Source organism: Apiospora phragmitis, assembly GCF_038363925.1.
Source record: "Apiospora phragmitis strain CBS 135458 chromosome Unknown utg000006l:1.0-5683423.0:1.0-5690449.0, whole genome shotgun sequence".
In the NCBI taxonomy this organism is placed as follows: Eukaryota; Fungi; Ascomycota; class Sordariomycetes; order Amphisphaeriales; family Apiosporaceae; genus Apiospora; species Apiospora phragmitis.
In genome coordinates, this window is record NW_027117404.1 from 2,422,343 (window position 1) to 2,440,704 (window position 18,362).

General features: G+C 56.1%; 5 protein-coding genes across 5 annotated transcripts; 3 read left to right on the top strand and 2 right to left on the bottom strand.

Annotated features, from left to right (window-relative positions):
• Positions 1–275: 275 nt before the first annotated feature.
• On the top strand, positions 276–1,895 carry PG994_006003 (26S proteasome subunit RPN7-domain-containing protein; the record flags this gene model as incomplete). Its single annotated transcript, XM_066857412.1, has 3 exons — positions 276–734; positions 795–1,624; positions 1,721–1,895. The coding sequence occupies 3 exons, from the start codon at positions 276–278 to the stop codon at positions 1,893–1,895; spliced, it is 1,464 nt and encodes a 487-aa protein (XP_066716681.1).
• A 402-nt stretch (positions 1,896–2,297) lies between these two features.
• PG994_006004 (uncharacterized protein) lies at positions 2,298–3,830 on the bottom strand (the record flags this gene model as incomplete). Its single annotated transcript, XM_066857413.1, has 2 exons — positions 2,298–3,349; positions 3,437–3,830. 2 exons carry the CDS (start codon positions 3,828–3,830, stop codon positions 2,298–2,300), a joined length of 1,446 nt encoding a protein of 481 aa, XP_066716682.1.
• Positions 3,831–5,554: 1,724 nt separating this feature from the next.
• PG994_006005 (uncharacterized protein) lies at positions 5,555–6,436 on the bottom strand (the record flags this gene model as incomplete). Its single annotated transcript, XM_066857414.1, has 1 exon — positions 5,555–6,436. One exon carries the CDS (start codon positions 6,434–6,436, stop codon positions 5,555–5,557), a length of 882 nt encoding a protein of 293 aa, XP_066716683.1.
• Positions 6,437–8,622: 2,186 nt separating this feature from the next.
• On the top strand, positions 8,623–9,522 carry PG994_006006 (uncharacterized protein; the record flags this gene model as incomplete). Its single annotated transcript, XM_066857415.1, has 3 exons — positions 8,623–8,664; positions 8,739–9,056; positions 9,121–9,522. 3 exons carry the CDS (start codon positions 8,623–8,625, stop codon positions 9,520–9,522), a joined length of 762 nt encoding a protein of 253 aa, XP_066716684.1.
• Positions 9,523–10,956: 1,434 nt separating this feature from the next.
• On the top strand, positions 10,957–17,979 carry PG994_006007 (polyketide synthase; the record flags this gene model as incomplete). The annotated part of the gene is made up of 5 exons (XM_066857416.1): positions 10,957–11,089; positions 12,247–13,876; positions 13,914–16,629; positions 16,693–17,013; positions 17,089–17,979. The coding sequence occupies 5 exons, from the start codon at positions 10,957–10,959 to the stop codon at positions 17,977–17,979; spliced, it is 5,691 nt and encodes a 1,896-aa protein (XP_066716685.1).
• Positions 17,980–18,362: the final 383 nt, after the last annotated feature.

The following is an 18,362-nucleotide window of genomic DNA, read 5'->3' on the forward strand; positions in this document are numbered from 1 at the left end:
CCGCCTTGCACCTTCCCGGCAGCGCAGCAGCTGTTGCGAACGAACCGCTAGAACCCATCATCTGTACGAGGCTGGCAAACAGCTTTGGGGAACCATTCACTTTCATCACCAACAACCTCCGTTTTATTACCCTCTCCCTCCCTTCGACCACTTGATTGTCACTGTCATTAAGGGCTTCTTGTTGGATTTCAGGATACTGGCTGAAGTCTTGTATCCTTTCGACCTCCGCTCCGTCCTCCCCTCTCAAGCGACTTTCGTCTTCAACCGCCGCCACCATGGGCTCCGATCCGCAGTACGCCAAATGGCCTCTGCTGCCGCTGGCGCAGCATGTCTTCACCCTCACAAACTCATACGCTACCCGTCCTGCCCAACAGTCCTCCATTAAGAGCCTGCAAGATGCTATCAGCGAACACAAGATGGCCCCGCTATACAAATACCTGGCACACCCGACCGAAGGAATCTTGAACCTGGCGGGCGAGGGAAGTGCATCCTCCGCACCCCAAAAGCCCGTCAGCCGGAAGCCCAGCAATGCCGGTATGCTGGCGAACAAGGCTTCTACGGGTGCAAGTTTACCGTGGGATGAGGAGGTATACAACAAACTGAAGGCCGAGAACGACAAGGAACTGGAGGCCTTCCAGAAGGAGGAGGATGACGCCGTTGAACAGGCTGGCGACACGGAGATCATGGCCGCGAGGGGGAAGCGAGCTGAGTACTTCGCCAAGATCGGTGATAAGGTTCGCCTGCCCTCTCAAACGTTGTTGTCGTGTGACCATAGATGCTGACCAATTACGCAGGATAAAGCGATAACAGCGTACGAGGATCTCTCTGAGAAGACCGGTATCCTTGGCACCAAGATCGATATCGTCCTCGCCATAATCCGCCTGGGCCTCTTCTACGGCGACAAGGTCCTTGTGAAGAAGCACGTCGCACGGGCGAAGGCCCTGGTCGAGAGCGGAGGTGACTGGGACCGCCGAAACCGCCTCAAGGCCTACGAGGGCCTGCACCTCCTGACCGTCCGATCCTACAACCTCGCGGCCCCTCTGCTGCTCGACTCGCTGTCCACTTTCACTTCGTACGAGCTGTGCACATACTCCAACCTGGTCGTCTACTCCGTCCTCGCCGGCTCGGTATCTCTGAAGCGCGTGGACTTCAAGAGCAAGGTCGTGGATGCTCCTGAGATCAAGGCCATTCTCGGCGCCGACGGTGACGACAAGCTGAATGCACTCAGTGGTGCTCTGTCCGCCGGACCTGGCGCCGAGGACGCTGAAATGACGGACGCTAAGGCCGAATCCGCCAGGGAAGCGCCCAAGGGCACCACTGTGGTCAACCTGACTACGCTGGGTACCAGCACTGACCAGCCCGAGAGCGAGATGGCTGTCGACTTTTCGCCTCTCGCCCAGCTCGTGAACAGCCTGTACACCGGCCACTACAAGCTGTTCTTCCAGGCGTTGGCGCATGTCGAGGAGCAGTTCTTGACCCAGGACCGATACCTGCACGAGCACAAGAACTGGTTCATTCGGGAGATGCGTCTACGTGCCTACCAGCAGCTCCTGCAAAGCTACCGGGTCGTCGGTCTGGAGAGCATGGCGAATGATTTCGGTGTCACTGTAGATTTCTTGGACCGGTATGCAAAACCCTATTTTCTTCAGCCAATCCATGGCGGTCAAGCATGTATTGAAAGCTAATTGTAAATCTAGTGATCTCGCCAAGTTCATCGCAGGCGGCCGCATTCCTGCACCATTGACCGCGTAACGGGCAAGGGCATCATCGAGACCAACCGCCCCGACGACAAGAACAAGCAGTACCAGGACGTTGTCAAGCAGGGTGATCAGCTTATCACCAAGCTGCAGAAGTACGGCCAGGCCGTTCGTCTGCGTGGTAGTGAGAGGGCATAAACGCTGCCTCGCGATTCTGCTTTTCCGGGTACGGAGAAAGGAGCATTGGCGTATATGCTAATAAAAGATGTGTACCATTACTGAGATAGACGACGCTCAAAAAGATACATCATGATGAATTGCAAGATATCTTGGCATGAGTGGTGATTTCCTTTGTAAATTCAAGTGCGTCCTTGCATGATCTACGAATCTATCCGTAAAACTAGTCGCTTCTGTAGGTGCCCCTAGACTGTCTATCTATTTTGAACAGTCGCGATGCTCGAACAGGCACTGATCATCAACCTTCGTATGCAAATGCTCCGTTATGCATGGTCCTCGTGAATTTTCCTGGAAATCAACGCAACCCTCAGTTTATCCTAGTGAAGTAAAGTTCCCTCGCGGCCTTCACAGGGCGGCAGCAGTTTACCGGAACTCGTCCATGAACTCCTTGTGGAATTTCTGGATGCTGCCAACCCACTCGGTGCCGGGCGCCAAGAAGGTGGTCCGGAAGTGGAGGGTGCCCTCCTTCTGGCCGAAGCCGGAGCCGGGCACGACGCAGACGCCCGTGGCCTCGAGCATGCGCATGCAATAGAACTCGTCGGGCTCGCGGCCGTCCTTCTTGGCGGCCTCGACGGCCTTGGCGGGCAGGTTGATGGTGGGGAAGAGGTACATGGAGCCCTGGGGCTCGCCGCACTCGACGCCCTCCATGTGCTGGAAGGCGTCGTAGAGGGCGAAGGCGCGCTTCTTGAGGCCCTCGAAGATGCCCGTGTACTCCTGGTTGTAGAGCTCGTACGAGGGGTCGCCCTTCTTGGGCGGGTTGACCATGAGCTCGACGAGGCACTGGCCGACGACGGGGGCGCACAGGGTGATGGAGACGAACTTGTAGATCTCGGCCTCGACCTCGGGCTCGAAGCCGATGAGCTCGAAGTAGCCGCCGCGGTGGCCGCACTCGCCCACCATGCCCTTGGAGACGGAGTGCAGCGAGGCCAGCTCGACGCCCTGGTACTTGCCGGGGTTCTCCTTCTGCAGCTTCAGGAGGGCGCAGCGGAACGAGTGGAAGGTGCCCTTGAACACGTTGGTCTGGTAGACCTCGTCGGCGATGACGACGAGCTTCTCCTGGTCGGCGAACTCGAGCACGGATCGCACGTCCTCCTCGGACAGCGAGGCGCCCGTGGGGTTGCCCGGGTTGATGATGACGATGGCGCGCACATCGGTGCCCTCCTTCTTGGCCTTCTCGTAGGCCTCCTTGATGGTCTCGAGGGAGGTGCCCCAGTGGGCGTGCTCGTCCAGGTAGTACGGGACGCAGGTCGCGTTAAGCACGGCGAGCGAGGCGGTGTACAAGGGGTACTGCGGAATGGGGACGAGGATGCCGGTCTTGGGGCCGGCGCAGATGATGTTCAGGAGGGTGTTGACACCAGAGGATGCACCGCCCGAAAGGTAAATGTGGGACGGATCGGCAGGAAAGCCATCTCGCTCTGGATCGGGCAGGTTACATTAGTCACGGAAAAGCTACACACATGCATGCATATCTACACGGCTGTCCGAGCTGGGCAAGGACTTACCCTCCAGGAACTTGGTAATGCTCTCTTTGATCGCAGGAACACCAGCACTGGCGCTGTAGGCACCGACATTGCCGACATGGCTCAGCAATGACTGCGCGCGCTCAATGACATCCGACTTGTATCCCAGGTGCTCGATCAGGATCTCTTTCTTTTCCAGAAGGAGAGGGTTCTCGAGCAGACTCAGCACCTGGCGGAAGAAGGTTATGGGCTTCTGGTCGAGCTGTTGCGGGTTGCCGATGTTGGCACTGATGACCTGGTCGAAGGGAAGGTCTTTGGCCTCGCCCTTGCGGATCTTGGCGCGGTACTCCTCGGACTTGACGGCCAGCTCGCCGCGGACGGCGTACTTGGCCTCAATCACGTTCGGGTTGATGTTGTTTATGTTGAGCCGAGTCATCGCGTAGGAGGTCGAGTTACTGCCGTGAAAGTTTCGTGGGTTGTGCCTGCCGAAAGGAGTGCGGGATGGAGGGGTAATAGATAAAAGTGACGATGGTGGGGAAGCTGGAGCGCAAAAGTTGGTTAACAAATCTTCTTCGTTCACCGAGCGACGCGACGGATAATAATAACTGGGCTGGCTACAGAATGGGGCACCTTGGGACAAGCTAGGAAAAGAAGTCGGCGGTATCAATGTGGAAGGTGCAGGCGAAGAAATGCCTCTCTCTCTCTCTCTATCCCCCATGCGATAATGACACACTTGGTGACACAGACAAGGAGAGGAACAAGCCCCCCCGCGATCTACTGCATGATGATCCTTCGAATGGACGGACGGCAGTTGGGACTCATTGACAGCGCCTCGTCCTTCTGCGACGGTGTACGAAAGCAGGCGGCAGATGGGCGATGCAGGGGTCATCGGATCGGGACCCTTGATCAGGAATGGTAGGGTATGACCCGACCAGATCTGCCTTTACCGCGTTCCATCGCTTCCATCGCCGCCCTGCCTTAGTAGACAAGATGTGCTTTCGGTCGGTGAATCATCGAGTTGACAGGTCAGGTTGGCCTTGGGATCCACGAATTTGGCTTGTAAAACCGTGGAGCTGGGAGTTGTTTTGCGGGTTCGTCCCAAGCTTCGCTGGTGTGTGTCATGGTGCTAGTGGTCATTTTGTGTGTGTCGATGATGTCGAAACCGGATAGCCAAGGTGAAGAAGAGATCTTAGTAGGCTGCTTAGGGGTCTTTTCTTCAGTGCGGCGCGGCGGGCGTTGGTGGAGCTAAGAAAGTTCGCGGGGGCAGGGCGCAGGTATTAATTATTAGTCCCCCTTGGGGCCAGAGGTGAGATCAAATATGACCATCCCACCGCCTCCCAAACACAAATCAAATCAAACGCAATGCACTGTCATATCGACAGCCACGGAAAACCGAAAATGGGATGTTCCATTACCTGAAGAGAAAGCGCGCACCCCACGCTTTGGGTTGGACGCGTGACATGTTTGCTTTGTCGGCCATGACGAAACCATGGCGGCAGCTGCTCGAGCTCGGCGACTTGTGGCAGTGGCATGCGACCACATCTTGGATGTCGCTACTACCATGTTGGGCAAGCGAAGCCCAGTTCTTTTTGTTATGTTGTGTTCGGGAGAACAATTAATAAGGAAAGTATAATTCTGATGTAGTGTACGTTTGCCAGTCGAAATGTAGGCAGGTAAACTGGCCGTGAAGCGGAGGGGAAAAAGCAAGCAGTGAATTGGCTTTTCTCTCCCGCCTCCCTGTACTCCCAACCTTATCGGCGCTTACCACTCCTCATTTGAAGGTTGCTGGCATTCCCTGCCCACGTGGGCAGGCCACTTTGTCTCTGCAACAAGACAAATATCCCCCAGTTCTTCTACCCAAGGGAGCCTTGACAAGCGACATTTCAATGGAGGTACGCAAGGTGGATTTAGCCGGACTTAAGCAATTGCATTCACATCATACCGTTGCGTTCTTTTTTGTCATATTTCATTAATACTTTACCTACTTCTGTTTACTCCTTATAAACTGAAAACAAATCGCGAGAGAGAAACAGATGGGCTGAAGAAGCACTGAAAACAAACCAGCTACTGGACTCTTACCTAGGCTCGTTGGGGAACCCCCAATACATCTGGTAGTACCTCCCAGCAAATCGAAAGCCCCTGTCCACCATCCACCAGACATTAAGCGGCAAGTACGCAAACATGAACATCATTAGGTCCTTGTGTCGCTTGTCGTCGGCGCAGGGGGAGCAAGAGGTGATTCAACACCGCGAAAGTAAATGCCAAGACGTCGGAAATCCATATACACTGACCTCTCACCTTACGAAACCAGAGGGCATCATCCGCGAATTCATGGATGTTGCCGTAGCTTGAGTTGCGGCGCATCGTGAACACTGTTGCTGCTTTCCGGACAGCCGTTGAGACCAACGTGACCAGCAGGCACCATGTACCAAAAGTGATGAACAGTATAGCATTGTTCAGGGGGTGCATACCCCAACGCGGCCTCATACACGTGAGGAGCTCGTCACTTTGAAGCCATGGGAGTAGCTGGCTTTGGAACCAAATCATCGCAATCATGATCCCCAACTGGACACCCTTCCACAGACAGAGGAAAAATATAACCACGACCTGCTCCCAAGTGCTTGCCTCCCATTCTTGCAGGGGGACCGCAGGAATTGGATTGTTAGCAGCAGGTGGCGCGGCAGGCCCATTGCCGCCAACGGGCTGGAGCTCGATGTCGCCCTCATGCTCGGGAGGAGGCGTGGGAGCTCTGTCACTAGCCACCCGAGCAAGATGTCGATAGTCCACATACATCTTCCGAAATGCACTTACTCCCCATGCGACGAGTGGGACGATAATCACACAGGCGTACAGGATATAGACCCAGGGCCCATAGAACTGCTCGTGGTCTGGGTATTCGGGTATTCCCCTTGCCGTGCTGGCGGGGAGCTGGGTGGGAATGAGACCATGAGCACCGTCGATCTCCGAGGTCCTCAAGGTAGAGATATTCTTCCCGTTGAAGGACGTGTTACCTAGGAGCTTTACCACAATAAAGCCGTCCATCTTAGCGGTTGTCAGTGGTTGAAAGACTGAGTGATGGTAGTAGATCTTGAGGTTCTTCTGATGAAGTTGTTATTATCCAGCCGGATTGCGTTTGTGGGTGAGTTGGACTGTATGTGGTAAAGGACATAGATCAAGCCCCAATATGTATACCAGTCTGTGAGCGAGCATTAACTAAGGACTATTATCTTCTTTCGAAAACAAATTCTTCGTTTCCGCGAGAACATAATAGCTGTTTTGAGGAGACGGCAACAGTCCATTGTTCACGAATTGTTTCGTCGTGGTAGGGGCCCCTTACAATGACAATGTTCAACCCCCTTTATTCGGTATCAATGAACAATGCGAGGACAAACTCTCACTGCTGTTGGGTAATTTTCGGACCATGCTCCTTATGCAGGTTGATGTATGCCATTTGGTTCTGTTAGATCCTCTAAAAGATGGACATCGTGTATCGATTTACCAGCGCTTCATGAGTGGTTGTCACACACTGGAACTGGTGCCGATGAGCCTATGGTCATTGATTTGCCTACTTCTCTACAATACTTGCGTGGATCAGACCAATGTCCCTGGTACGTCTGTTACTGGTGTTATATATCTCTTGGTTTGTGTCTAATCGCTGTACTTCGTGAGTCTATGATGCTAATCAAGCCAAATAGGTGGCCTGTTTGGACCAAAGTTAGGTTAACACAGACAATATTGCACTTGTGGTGTCGAGGCAGTGATATATCACTTGTATTGTTATACTCATTGAGTACAATGTGCCTCTGCCGCCTCCAGAGACCGAACCATTACATATTTGCATGGATACGTGCCCATATCTAAGAAATGGCGCTTAAGTGGACGAAATACTATATGGAGAGTATACTGTTGGTAATATCTAAGCTGGGCCTCAAAGGATCTCACTGTAAGGGGCCTTGCACGTTTTCTCTATATGGTTGTCACTCAGTACAGATTGTCTTTTGGCTAATGATTCAAAAGCATACACAGTCGATGTAGCCATATCAGACTTGGCAGCGATATCATTTGCATAGTCTCAGTGATTCATCATTGCTGGATTTAAGTTCGAGTATACTCGGGTTTCGCCTACCGCGCAGAAAACTTAACTCAACTACACTATGAAGCAGTATCTTCATAGTAGGGAGAACGAAGATGTTAACAGACTTCTACTATGACCGCCATATCCGTTTTGCTACTGCAAAGACCTACTACTAGATGGGTGGTTCCGATATTGAACCCAGCTGAGAAAATGACAAAGGCTATGGCGGTTGGTTCGGCGATTTCAGTAATAATACGAATAACGCCAATTGACAAAAGAATGGCAAAAAGAACAATCCCATTGGAAGAAAATGGGGAACTAAGGCGTGGGTTAGGCCTAATTGTCATGTGCTGCAGAGACGGGACAGAGATGATGACTGCAGCAATCCTTGTCTCACTGTGTGCGCGGGTTCCCGAGTTCCCGGTTCTATACTGAAGGGGCTTTGTGTTTTAAGTCATCGTTGCTTGAATATAATGCAGGAAGTATAGTAGTGTTTCAGCGACGCTCGGTGATTTCTACTATGTTTAATGATGTGTAACGTGTCTCTCATCTGTTATCGAGCATATCTCAACTTAAAATCTCATTCGACACACCCCCGAACCTGTCGTCCGGGGGATCTGAGACAAAAACCACCCAAAGATCCCGGGGCTGGGTCTTGGTCTTGCCCTGTGATAGTCACATTCCTTCATCAACTTCCTGCTGCGTATTCGGATCTGCATTCTCCAGATCGCACCGCCTGACTTTCGCTGCAATCCATACAAGTAGTGGTGGTGTGCCTCATTATGCTGTCATCCCGGTGCATTTGTAAGACATGCATGCCCCTTAGCGCTTCAACTTGCCTGTGGTAACCTGGGGAGGGAGGGGCCGGCCCGTTGATCACCGTGTTTCGTTCCCGAATTGCAGTAAGGTCGAACTTGCATGGTGCAGTCTCAGTGGAATTGCAGTGACGGCACGTCAGGGCCGATCAACATCATAGATCGTTCATGTATGTAAACTCTCTGGCGTTGATGCGTCACTGACTTCTCGATTCGATATTTCACCAGCCAGTCAATATCAAACAACTTCCCACCGGCCTAGATTTCGACACAGAAGAAATCGAGCCAATCTGTCCAGGATATCCCATCGGCGAGCTTTTATCCTTGATCATCCAGCCATGAAGTTTCTGTGCCTTCATGGCGCGTATGGCAGCGCCAAGGTAGGTATCACGTTGTTGGGGTGTAGAGTGTCTCCTTGAATATGTGCCGCGGTTTGCTGATCGTGTCTTCCAAGAATTTCCAAGCCCAACTTAGCCCATTCTTGGACGAGGTGAAGGACAGGGCCGAGTATAGCTTCATGTGGATTGATGGCATTCACGAGACGGCGCCGCCGGACGGCTTCCAAGACTACTTTAGGGCGGCCCCTTGGCACCGTCACATCAAGTTTGAGGCGGCCAACTTCCTGAAGAGAATTCGCCAATTTCCACAAGAGCAGCGCGCCGAGGACTCGATATGGTTTCTTCTCGCCGGAGAGCAACTCATCCCCGCCGAGTCACTGACGGAGGCATTGGAAAGGATCTTCAAGATTCTGGACGAAGACTCCGAAATCACTGTACGTTTTGTCATGCTGTGCATCCAAAGGGGGGGGGGGGTTCAGGCTAATCATGGGCTCACAGGGACTCATTGGCTACTCAGAGGGATCCATGATCGCCGCCAGCCTCGTTCTCGAGGAGCAGCGGCGGCGGAAAGAGCACGGGACGTTGCGGAGCATTGAACGTGCCGTCTTCTTCGCTGGCTGGCCGCCTATGGCTGTTGTCGATGGCCAGGCCCGCCTCGTTCTCTTGGACTCGCCCGACGATTTCATTGATATACCGACATTCCATGTCATTAGGTGCAACGACCCCTACCTCAATAGCTCCATGTCCTTGTACACGGCATGCGATGAGGACTGTGCCGAGATGCTCGATCATGGGCAGGGTCATACGGTCCCTCGCGGCCCGCGCACGATGAAAGAACTGATCACCGTGCTGGACAAGTTCCTGGACACCAACAAGGACTTCCAATTCGAGGACAATTGAGCACGCCGGGTTTGGCTCGGAGATGATCGGATCCGGGGGCGAATACTGTAAAGCCACTCGGGTTGTCAGATAGCAGCAGTCAATAGAATCACATAACCAGATACGTCCTAGTTCCATGGCAAATCCCACGTGGTTCTGCTGTGGCATTATTATGTAAAACCCCTAGTGCCTCGCCTGGCTTTGAACGGCGCTCATCATAGCGCATTCGCGTTTATCGCATCCCCGGTAGTCCGATGGAGAAAGGGGCGCCGTTATCTTAAGCCCCCGGCCCGAGCACTTACTTGGGCGGCAATGGATTGGGGCTCTAAGTGAATTAGGAGAAACAAAACGATCAACCTATGGTTTGACACAACTTAACCGGAACCGTGTGTTTGAGCATAAAAAAATGAGTATGGACATGGACATGGATAGGAGCATGGATGTGAGCGTTGCGACAGGAGTATGTTCCACTCTGGCTCGGGAACCACTATCACGCAGCTTCCTTTCCTTCCCTCCTCATTCCGTCTGTCTGGACACTATACTACCCCAACTTGATGCAACAAAAGTAATGCGGATCAAAAGAATGCAGATCGAATGCAGATGCGGAGCAGATGCGGAATCTGAATTCGGCGAGGGAGCCCAATCAGACTTCTATTGCTGTCTCACGTGGCCAGATTTTGGGCTAGACCATGTTGGCGACTTTGGCCCTGTTGTAGCGCTGATACTTCAGCCCATCTCGATTAATCTATGATGACGGCCCATTAAGGTTACGCCTCGCTATTGATGGGATCTACTGATAGGATCGAAAGCATGCCCCTGGAGACCCTGACGGATTTGACGGCGCCGATTATTCACCTCCCGCAGGAGGCATGGCGGATGACTAGGAACGCCAAGACAGCCAAAGACACCTGCGAACTCAATACGGTCTACTCCTTCTCTTAGGCATTCGACACACAGGTCTAGTGGCAGTTTATGCAGCCGCAGGGCAGCAATCCGAGACAGACATTTCTTCATCCGAACCCTCCTCTTCTTAGCATACTGTCCTATCTGCTAGCAGATTGCTCTGCTCCATGACCCCTAAACCATCATCTCCACCACCGCCAGCGTCTGAGTGGCCTGCTACGGCTCGGGGAGCAAGCGGCTTCCATCAAGTTTAGATCGTATGATCTGATAAGAACGCGCCACCCGTCGACCTGGTATGGGGCGGCGTCTCATGTCATGTGGCTCTTGTAAGCTTCTCGACACCCATACACCTTACTGAGAGACTGCATACCTATCTATCTACTCACATTCTGTGCCAGTATTCCACCTAGTTATAATGCAATACGAGCCCCTTGAGACTCACACACAAGTTGTTGACCGTGTATTCGCTTAGAAGCATGACAACTTGCCCATCCTCTAGACTAGACTGATAGATTTTCTTTCGTCACAACCCATCACATCACGCCCGAAGCCATGGATACCCAGAGCGCCGAGGCCCCCCGTCTGGCCCCTGTGGCTGTCGTCGGCATGGCCTGCCGTCTTTCCGGGGACGTCTCCTCGCCCGACGACCTCTGGACAATGCTGTCCCGCTCGAGGGACGGCTGGTGTGAGGTGCCTGCGGGACAGGTTCTCTAGCAAGGCCTTCTACCACCGCAACCCGCAGAGGACGGGGACATTCAACATCAAGGGCGGTTACTTCATGAAACAGGATGTTTCCAAGTTTGATGCGCCCTTCTTTAACATCACGAAGCAGGAGGCTACCGCTATGGGTATGTAAACCAAATCCCCTGCAAGAATACACAATGCTGACATGGACGACAGACCCCCAGCAGCGACAGTTGTTGGAGGTTACTTACGAGGCGCTGGAGAGCGCGGGAATTCCAAGGACACCATCGCTGGCCGGAGTATGGGCGTGTACGTTGCCGGGCGCCCGTCAGACTACCGCCAAGGCACCCTTGATGATACCTGCCAGCTCCCCTTGTTCGACAGCACCGGCAATCAGGTCTCGGTCCAGGCTGGTCGCATCTCCTACTATTTCAACCTGCAGGGACCTTCCTTCACTGTTGACACCGCCTGCTCGTCTGGTCTCTACGCTCTGCACTCGGCCGTCCAAAGCATCCGTTCGGGGGAGTCCGAGTCGGCCATCGTCGCCGGCTGCTGCCTGCGTCTACAGCCGGACGACATGATCTCCATGTCCATGATGGGCATCTACAACGAGAAAGGCCGGACCTTCGCATTCGACAGCCGAGCGGACTCTGGGTACGCCCCCGGTGAGGGGTTTGGCTGCCTCATTCTGAAGCCTTTGGATCAGGCTTTGCGGGACAATGACAAGATCCGGTCCATTATCGTCAACACCGGGATCAACCAGGACGGCAGAACTGTCGGCATGACTACGCCCAGCGGCGAGGCCCAGCAACGGCTCATCCAAGAAGTCTATACCAAAGCCGGCATCGACACACAGGACACCGCTTTCATCGAGGCGCACGGGACAGGAACGAAAGTAGGAGATCCAATTGAGGCAGGTGCCATATCACGAGTCTTCAGCGCTGGTCGTTCGAAGAGGAATCCCCTGTATATTGGGTCTGTCAAGAGCAACATTGGCCACCTCGAGCACGCCAGCGGCATCATCTCCATTATCAAGGCATCCATGATGCTTGAGAGAGGGCTGCTTCTCCCGAACGTGAATTTCGAAAACGCCAACCCAGCAATCCCTCTAGACAAATGGCATATGAAGGTACCTGGGAACGTTCGGCCCTGGCCCAGGGAACAAGAAGTACATCTCCATCAACAATTTCGGATTCGGCGGTGCCAATGCGCACGTCGTATTGGAGCGTCCTCCCTCGGCTGAATCGACAGGATCACCGTCAAAGCTGCCCAGGGGTGGCCCCAAGCTCTTCGCCATCACCGCCAACAGTGAGGAGTCACTGAAGAAGCAAGTGAAGAAGCTCGGCATCTACATCGAGAAGCACCCCGAGATCTTCCAATCGAGCCTCTTCCGCGACATGGCTTACACCCTGGGCCAGCGTCGGACGCATCTTCAGTATCGTATAGCTCTGCCAGCCACGACGCTGGAGAACCTGGAGAAGGCTCTGAACAGCTCCAGCATCCCAAAACGCCCCGCCTCTCGGGAGCCTAAGCTGGCCTTTGTATATACTGGACAAGGTGCCCAGTGGGCGACTATGGGATCCACACTGCTCGAGAGTCATCCTGTATTCGCTGACACCATCCACGCAGCGGATAAGGTCCTGAAAAAGATCGGTGCGGGCTTCTCATTGGTGGAAGAGCTGCTGAAGGACGGAAAGCAGAGTCGCATCAGCGAGCCCGACATCAGTCAGTCGGCCTGCACAGCAGTACAGCTGGGTCTCACTGAGCTCCTCAAGTCCTGGAAGATCACGCCGTCGTGCGTCATTGGACATTCGTCTGGAGAGATCAGCGCGGCGTATGCTACGGGTGCCATCACAATCGAGGAAGCTATGACAAGTGCCTACTACCGTGGCCATTACGCTACTGCGCTGAAGGCGACCCACCAGCACCTCAACGGCGGTATGTTGGCCGTGGGCAAGAGCTCTGCCGAGGTCAAGGAACTCATCGCAGCTCACCGTTACCAAGACATAGGCGTGGCTTGTGAGAACTCCCCCAACTCCGTTACTGTTTCGGGGCAGCAGGATAGTCTCGATCAGCTCAGCGCGAAGTTGGAGAGCCAAGGTATCTTCAACCGGAAGCTGAGGACGGATGTGGCCTACCACTCGTCCCACATGGAGGTCATCGCCAATGACTACATGAACGCCATCAAAGATATGGCGCCTGGCGACCGGAGCGAAGTTCAGATGTATTCATCCCTGCTCGGCAGCAGACTGGACTCTACCCTCTCCCTCGGTGCTGAATACTGGATCAACAATTTGACCAAGCCCGTCCTCTTCTCCACCGGAATGCAGAGCCTCTGCACCGAGGCCCAACCCGACGTGATCGTGGAGATCGGTCCCCACTCGGCCCTCGAGGGCCCCATCAAGCAGATCCTCAAGAGCTGCGGCAAAGAAGCCGCCGCCAAGACCAAGTACTTCCCCTCGCTTGTCCGGAACACCGACGCCACCGGAGCCGCGATGGCACTTGCCGGCAACCTCTTCGCGCAGGGCCAGTCCGTCGACTTCAACGCCATCAACGAGAGCCAGTCCGGTCCTCATCTTCCAAGCGTGCTGACGAACTGCGAGCCGTACCCCTGGGCGGAACACAAATACTGGGCCGAAGGCCGCTCGAGCAAGCAGCGCCGGCTTCGGCCGTTCGCCCGCCACGACCTTCTGGGCGTCCTGGAGGGCGCCTACAATGAGACATCGCCGTCGTGGGTCAACATCCTCAACGTCGACAACGTCCCCTGGCTGCGGGACCATCGCATGCAGTCCCTGATCACGTTCCCGCTCGCGGGATACTTTGAGCATGGCGATTGAGGCCGCCTCCCAACTGGCCCAGCTCCGCGGTATCGAGGTGTCCAAGATCACCGGCTACCGGATCCGCGAAGTGCACATCTCCAAGGCCTTGATCATGGAGGAGAGCACCGACTACGAGACGTCGGTCTCGCTACGACCCCACGCCGAGGGCCTGAAGATGTACTCGGACGACTGGGACGAGTTCCGCCTCTGCTCCTGGACCTCGGGTCGCGGGTGGCTCGAGCACTGCCGCGGTCTGGTGCAGACCAAGAAGGAGAGCAAAGCAGGGCAGATCAGTAGTGGCCATTTGAACAGCGCCCCCGCTCGTTTTGACGCGGCGAAGAAGGCGACCGAGCAGATCACCACCGATGCTCTCTACGCCGAGCTCGACGGTTTCGGCGCAAACTATGGACCCGTCTTCCGGATGGCGCAGGATTGTGGCCTGGCGGCCTCGAAAGAATATGCCATTGGCAACGTGCGCTCCTGCAACACGAAGTCGTTGATGCCGCACAAATACGAGCTGCCCTCGATCCTCCCCGCGCCCTTCTTGGATATGCTCTTCCAGCTGGCTTTCCCCGTCCTGGGCGCCGGGCGCGGCCTCATGTCCGCTCTGTTCATGCCGGCTGCGGTCAAAGAGCTCGATATGAGCATTCCATCCCTGGCAAGTATCAGCGACGACATCACGGGCATCTCTTGGGGCAAGGCGGATCTCGCCAGGCCCGCGCCCGCGGACTTTTTTGTCGATGCCTGGCACCCGTCGAACCTGGACAACCCGATCATGAGAATGGCGGGTTTCCGCATGGTGCCTGTGTTCGATGATACCGCCAAGGCGCCACCTGCACGCTCGCTGTGCTACAATGTTCAATGGGAGCCCCTGAATGGCGGCTTGAACTTTGCAGAAGCTCCTGTTCACGAGAATGGCGCTAATGGGGAAGCCCACAACAAGGATGACACGAAGAATCAAAACGGCGACCACAATGGAACCAAGGGAAAGGAAGTGGCAGTTGACGAGGCCGAGTCCTCGGATGTGCTAAGCCATACGAATGAACATACCGAGTCAGCCCAGGTCCAGAATGGCAATGGCCATGCTGCCGAAGATTCCCAACTCAACGGAAATGGTGCCGCGGCGACCAGTTGCAACCTTCCTAAGGTCCCATTCACCATCGTATCAGACCGCAAGGCGGCAGACGAGCTCAACCAAGCCCTCGCGTCACTCCTTGAAGCTAGAACCGGAGCGAAGCCATCGCTCACCCGCTTCGAGGACGTGAAAACCGATGGCCGCCCCATCATCGTTCTCTCGGAGCTTGAATTTTCTCTTCTAAACGGCATGAACGAGAATGTCTTCGAGCGGGTTAAGACGATCCTCCTGACCAGCTCATCGACCCTCTGGGTGACCCAGGGCGCCTACCGCTTCGCCGAGAAGCCCGACCTCAACATATCCCAGGGTCTCCTGCGCACCGTTCGCTCCGAGACCAGCAAAGCGGTCGCCACTCTGGATCTCGACCCATCCTCGTCGCTCGATGCGGGCGCGCGCGCAGAGCTCATCCTCGAGGCCGCCAGCGCGTCCCTGGCGCAGCCAGACGAGGCCGACGGCCCCGTGGACTATGAGTTCGCCGAGGACGCTGGGGAGCTCGTCGTGCCCCGCGTCGTGGGCCAGGAGGACCTAGACCTGCAGCTGCACCGCGAGACGACCCAGAACGCGGAGCCGTACCTGCAGCCATTTGAGCAGGACGGCCGCCGCCTCCAGCTCGCTGTAGGCACCCTCGGCGCGCTGGACTCTTTGTACTGGCGCGACGAGCCAGAGACGGCCGTGGGCCCCGACGAGATCGAGGTGCGCGTCGCGGCGACGGGCATGAACTTCAAGGACGTGGTCGTGGCGATGGGCCAGGTCACGCAGCCCTACCTGGGTGTAGAATGCGCCGGTACCGTGAGCCGGGTTGGCTCGAACGTATCCGGCCTCAAGGCCGGCGACCGCGTGTGCGCCATGACGACTGGTGCATACAGCACGTACGCACGGTGCCTGGGCTCGAGCGCCGCCGTGATCCCGGCGTCCATGTCGTTCGAGACGGCGGCGTCGATTCCCGTCGTCTACAGCACAGCGTACTACGGCCTGATCGAAGTAGCGCGCCTCGAAAAGGGCCAGAGCGTGCTGATCCACGCGGCAACGGGCGGCGTGGGCCAGGCGGCGGTGCAGCTGGCGCACCTGCTTGGCGCCGAGGTGTACTGCACGGTGGGCAGCGAAGACAAGAAGCAGCTGCTTCGGGACGCGTACGGCGTGTCCGCGCACCGCATCTACAGCAGCCGCAGCACGTCGTTCGGCCCGGCCATCCGCGAGGCGACGGGCGAGCGCGGCGTCGACGTCGTGCTCAACTCGCTCGCCGGCGACCTGCTGCGCGAGAGCTGGGAGTGCCTCGCGCCCTTCGGCCACTTCGTCGAGATCGGCAAGCGCGACATCGTCGCCAACAACAACCTGGGCATGCGCGTCTTCGACAGCAACTGCTCCTTCAGCTCCGTCGACCTGACGCTCGTGGCGTCCGAGCGGCCCCGGACCATGGACCGCGTCCTCAACGCCGTCATGAAGCTCCTCTCGGAGGGCAAGGTGCGGGAGATCACTCCCGTCACTTCTGTGGGTATTGGCGAGGTTGAGACGGCGCTCCGCAAGCTGCAGAGTGGCAAGACAATGGGCAAAGTGGTGGTTAGCCATCGCGGGGAAGACATGGTCAAGGTAAGCAGAGCCCCCAGAAGGACGATGGACAATTCGAGATTGTATACTGATTTATGGTACCAGGCCACGCATGCTCGTTCAGACCACCCCATGTACACGGCCGACGCGACGTATGTGATCGTCGGTGGTACAGGTGGTATCGGCCAGTCGATAACGAAGCAAATGATTGAGCGCGGCGCCCGTCATATTGTCCTTCTGTCCCGCAGCGGCAAAGTGAATGACGACATCCAGAAGCTGATGGACTTCGGTGAGCCACTTGGCGCATCGGTGCACGTGAAGTCGTGCGATGCTGGCGACAAAGCAAGCGTAAAGGTAGTCCTGGGGGATCTCCAGAAGACTCTGCCCCCTATCCGCGGCATCGTGCACGCGGCTATGGTCCTCCGGGTAAGCATCTCACTCCAGACATTGTAATCTACATGCCGTGTCTCTTTTCTTAAACTGACCCTTGATACCTGACAGGATGTTCTGTTCGAAGACATGACCTACGAAGACTACAACACCGTCGTCCGCTCCAAGGTCGACGGCGCCTGGAACCTGCACCAGGCCCTCGGCGCCCAGCCGCTCGACTTCTTCATCCTGCTCTCGTCGGTAGCCGGCATCATCGGCAACCGCGGCCAGGCCGCGTACGCCGGCGCCAACACGTTCCTGGACGCCCTGGCACGGCACCGTCGCCGTCAAGGCTTGCCGGCCACTTCCCTGGCCCTGGCGGCCGTCGCCGACGTGGGCTACCTCGCCGCAGGCAGCGACGGCGCCGCGCGCACCGCCGAGGTGCTCAAGAGCCTGGGCGGCGCCTGCATGACGGGGGCCGAGGTGCTCGCGCTGTTCGAGGCCGCCGTGACGGACCAGCTGGGCGAGCACGACGAGCAGTGCCTTACGGGCGTGGACTTCGCCGACAGCGGCCTCAACCTGCCGTATTACGCCTCGGACGGCAAGTTTACCCACCTGCGGCGCGCGGCGCTGGCCAAGTGCGCGGGCGACGCCTCGGTCCTCGTCGCGGCCCGACGCACGTTGGCGCAGGAGCTGGCGCACGTGGTCACGGTCGACGAGGCGGTCGAGGTGGTCGCCGGCGGGCTGCGGGAGAAGCTGGGGGCGATCCTGATGGTGGACCCGACGGTGCTGGCGGCGCAGCAGGCGACGACGTCGGTGGCGACGTTCGGGCTCGACTCGCTCAACGCCATTGAGCTGCGCAACTGGATTGCCAAGGAGCTGCAGACGCATCTGCAGGTCCTCGAGCTGCTGACAGCGGGCACCCTCAACAACCTGGCGGCGCTCGTGCTGAAGAAGACGTCCATGGAAGGTGTGTGGACCGTCAGGGAGAGCGAGGCGGGCGAGACGACCGAGACGTCCTAGCGATTGTCTCTCCCTCTCCTTCTCTTATATATGAAGATAGATAGACGGACAAATATGCCTGGGTGGGTTTTGCGTATGACATTTTGCGGATTTGGGTTCCAGTGCAGGACAAGATTGTGGTCCAACGGGGCGTTTGTTTCAACCAATATATACGACTTTGCACATGATGGATGATGTAACAGTGCTCAACCCTGTAACAAAAAACCACTGTCAATTTCGTTTGATGATAGGGTGATAGCACGAGGCAAATGATTGTGAACTCATCTGGCATTGGTCTTCTGCGAGCTATTTCGCTCGCATCGCGCAACACGTACCCTCTAGATACGGACAATGTAACCCTGCTAATAAGCTCGAATGCATCTGTAGGACCTCGCTGTACCGTT